The sequence below is a fragment of the Lucilia cuprina genome, chromosome 2 (genome assembly GCF_022045245.1).
Source record: "Lucilia cuprina isolate Lc7/37 chromosome 2, ASM2204524v1, whole genome shotgun sequence".
Taxonomy (NCBI): Eukaryota; Metazoa; Arthropoda; class Insecta; order Diptera; family Calliphoridae; genus Lucilia; species Lucilia cuprina.
Window position 1 is genome coordinate 64,752,326 of NC_060950.1, and position 4,114 is coordinate 64,756,439.

At 27.4% G+C, this 4,114-nt stretch overlaps 1 protein-coding gene across 1 annotated transcript; it reads right to left on the reverse strand.

Annotated features, from left to right (window-relative positions):
• Positions 1–1,101: 1,101 nt before the first annotated feature.
• Positions 1,102–1,989, reverse strand: LOC111685938. The gene has a single exon (XM_023448221.2). It carries the CDS (start codon positions 1,897–1,899, stop codon positions 1,345–1,347), a length of 555 nt encoding a protein of 184 aa, XP_023303989.2. The 5' UTR covers positions 1,900–1,989; the 3' UTR covers positions 1,102–1,344.
• Between the last annotated feature and the right edge of the window lie 2,125 nt (positions 1,990–4,114).

A 4,114-nucleotide genomic window follows, 5' to 3' on the forward strand; every position in this document is an offset into this window, starting at 1 on the left:
TCAGTTCTAGTTCAGTTCTAGTTCAGTTCTAGTTCAGTTCTAGTTCAGTTCTAGTTCAGTTCTAGTTCAGTTCTAGTTCAGTTCTCGTTCAGTTCTAGTTTAGTTCTAATTCAGTTCTAAATCAGTTGTAGTTAAGTTTAAGTTCAGTTCAAATTCAGTTCTAGGTTATCTTAAGTTCAGTTCTAGTTCAGTTTTAATTTAATTGAAATAAGTTCTACTTCAGTTCTAGTTCAGTTTAAGTTCATTTATAGTTCAGTTCTAGTTCAGTTCTAGTTCTGTTCTAGTTTAGTTTTAAATCAATTATATTTATGTTTTAGTTTACTTCAGTACTAGTGCAGTTCTATTCAATTAGCTTTTCTTAAGGCCACTTTTAGTTCTGGTTCAGTTCTATTAAAGCTTCACTTTAAATTCAGTTCAGATATCGTTCAGTTTTTTTTTCAGTTTAAGTTGTGTTTAAGTTAGTTCTTGTTTAGTTCTAATATTCTTTTATTTTATTAATTTTTTTATTATAATTTTATTACATATTAAGAGCACTTTTCTGTTGTATTCAATTTGTCAACTTAAACTTTATATTATTAATGTCTTTACATTATTTGTTTAAATCTTTTTTAAACTTTTCATTTTTTTCTTAAAAGCACTTTTTGACTAACATCTACAATAGAAATTTTAAAACTATTCTTTTATTTCCAATAACAAATTGCAAATCATTTTTTCTTACCTCCAACCAATCAGTAACATAAATACCTAATTTTCCTTAAATTCTATTAAATATTTAAAATGTTTTATAGAATTTTTAATTGGTTTTGTTAATATTTTTCACTAACATTCAATCACACTTTATTGATTTAAATAAGGTATAGAAAACTTAATAATGTGTGTCTGTTAGGACTTTGATTGCGGGAACAGTTTAAGTTTCCTTTTCTTTGTTTAAAAAGAAATTGAAACTATTATTTAAAAAGAGTGAAAGAGGCAGTGGTGTGGAAGGGAAAGTTGTATAACAAATCAAGGGCTCAATTGTAAATTGGATTAGTTTTAATAGCTATTAACTAATTACAATTAAAGTTTAAAGTTTCTTTAAACTGTCAAAACAAAATAACTATATTTATGTTAAACAAAACATAATTTTATTGAATTTTCATTAACAATTTAACAATATCACATTTTACAACTTTTTGTAACAAATTAAAAATATGTTCAAACCTATTTTCATAACCACCTCTCTGTATTTACCCAATAAGGCAAATAACCACGTATTTACTTCTATATGTATATCAAGACAAATCCTTGGGAATGTTAACAGCTGCTCGCTCTCTCTCTCTCTCTGTAGAATCTTTACAGGACAAACTAGTCCAGTAAAAAGTTTTCATATTTGTGCAAACTAAACGGTAATTGTATATGTTTATTACCAATAGTTATTAGTTGTAAAGATCGTATATCCTCAACATAAGCTCCAGATACTCTAGATTTACCCAAATCCAATATTTCTAATTTTGGACAATTTTTACTTAACATTTCAATATAAACATCGTGTATAGATGGTGCTGGACATTTTATACGTAATATTTTTATATTTGACATTGTTAGTTTAAAATAAAACGTATAATCTGGACGATTATTCAAACGATTCGAATTATAGACATAGGCAAAATTATTGCTAACATCTATTTGTAATTTTCGTATATTTTCTTGATTTAGGCGAAAGAATTGTTTATATTGCTGCAGATCGAGTGGTTGTAAACATCTCATTTGATTGTGCAGATCATGGTATTGTTTAGACCAAATATATTTTACCATCAAAAATTCAAAACGTTCACAGATTGTTGTTAGTTGTAGTTGATCTTGGAGTGATAAAAGTTGAAATATATGTAATAGACAATCGTCGTTTAGATTTGATAACATTATTTAGTGGAAATTTAAAAATCTAACTGGACATTGGAATAAATAAAGATTACTTGACGATCACTTAATACTAATTGAAATTTTTGCTTGAGAGTACTTTGCATGAAACAGCTGTTTAATTAACCCATTAATGAGCAAAATAATTAAATTTAGTTTTTTTTTATTTCGAGTTCATAGTCGAGTCCACATAAAGTTACTCTAGACTCTATTCTATTTACTAGAACTAAACTAGAACTAAACTAGAACTAAACTAGAACTAAACTAGAACTAAACTAGAACTGAACTAGAACTCAACTAGAACTGAACTAGAACAGATCTAGAACTGAACTAGAACTGAACTAAAACTGAACTAGAACTGAACTAGAACTAAACTAGAACTGAACTAGAACTGAAATTAAACTGAACTAGAACTGAACTAAACTAAACTGGAAATAAACTTGAACTGAACTTAAACTGAACTAGGATGGAATTAAAACTAGATTTGAACTAGAAATAAACTAGAAATGAACTAAAACTTAACTAGAACTGAACTAGAACTGAATTAGAACTAACCTAGAACTAAACTAAACTGTAACTAATCTTGAAATGAATTAAACTTCAACCAGAACTGAACTATAACTGAATTAGAACGAACCTAGAACTGAACTAGATCTGTACTTAACTAAACTGGAACTAAACTTGTACTGAATTAGACTTGAACCAAAAGTAAACTAGAACAAAACTATGTACATCTAAAATTTAGCTAAACTTGAACTGAACTAAACTTGAAACAGAAATGAACTAAACTAGAAATGTATTATAATCCAATTAGATCCTAACTAGAACTAAAATAAAACCTAACTTAAACTGAATTGAACTAGAACTGTATTAGAAATAAACTAGAAAAAAATCTTCTCTGCAGCTTACTGTGTGGTTAGCAAAGCAGTATCTGTTTGCCATCCAGCACAAGGTGCATCAACCGGCATCAGAAAGTAAACACAACAATACAATTACGAAAAAGTTTCATAAAGTATTATTCGAAGAAGAAATTTAAAATAAGAGTTTATAAACAAATATATAAGTTTCTGAACACCTTTATTAACAAACAATTATTATGCCGGGTTTTTAGAAAAATTTTAGCTTAAAAAAATCATGAACTTACTTGTTGCTGTCGAGACACTTCATCTAATTTTGTTTGATACTTATTTTTTTTTGCTTTCACACAACTTTTATTTTATTAATTTAACTAATAACACTTATTTTTCTCTTTTTTTGACACAAATTTTACTATATTTTAAGAAATAAACCTTATTTTGCTTTAATTTACAACCAATTTAAACAAATCATCACTCACGCCCGTTTAAAAATAAAGATTTTAATTTTTTTTTACTACATTTTAAAACATAAAACGAAAAATTTGTTATTTCTTTATTATTTGCTGTAATTATTACAATTAAAACACTTTTTTAATGAAATAAAACACAATTTTATAAAATTTTCACACTAGCCCGCCTAAATTTTCAGAAAAAAGCTTACGCTTGGTATATGAGTTAAAATAAAACTGACAATTAGAAAGACGTTAAAGGGAAATGTAAAAGGAAATAAGCTTAACTGCAGGGTTGTATTTTAAAAGGCATAAACGAATGATTCCATTTGGAAAATGTTCTAAAATAAATAATTACTTATTTTATAAACAACAGACAGACATTTTGTACGAATCATCGTTTATTTTTTGAAAATAGTCCCTTTCAGAGAGTAAACGAGTAAAAACTGTATTTTGCTGCTTTTTGCTAAAATAATCGACTTTTTGTCGAAAAAAGTCAACTAGTCGAAATCGACTATTTTGTTTCAAAAAAGTCGATAACTCGACTCTCGTTTATAATAAAAGTCGGAAAGTGTCGAAAAAGCTAGGAAAAGGTCAGAAAAAGTCAAAAATAGTCGAAAAGTCGTAAAAAGTTGAAAAGTGGAAAAAGATCGGACAAAGTGGAAAATAGGGTTCTATAAATCGACTTTCGAATAATCGAACAATCGACTTTTTGTCGAAGTCGACTATTTTGTTCCAAAAAAGTCGATAACTCGACTATCGTCTATGAAAAAAGTCGAAAAGTCGACTTTGTAAATAAAAGTCGAAAAAAGTCGAAAAAGTCGGAAAAAGTCGAAAAGAGTCGGAAATAGTCGAAAAGTCGGAAAAAGTTGAAAATAGTCGGAAAAAGTCGAAAGAAGTCGAAAAAATATG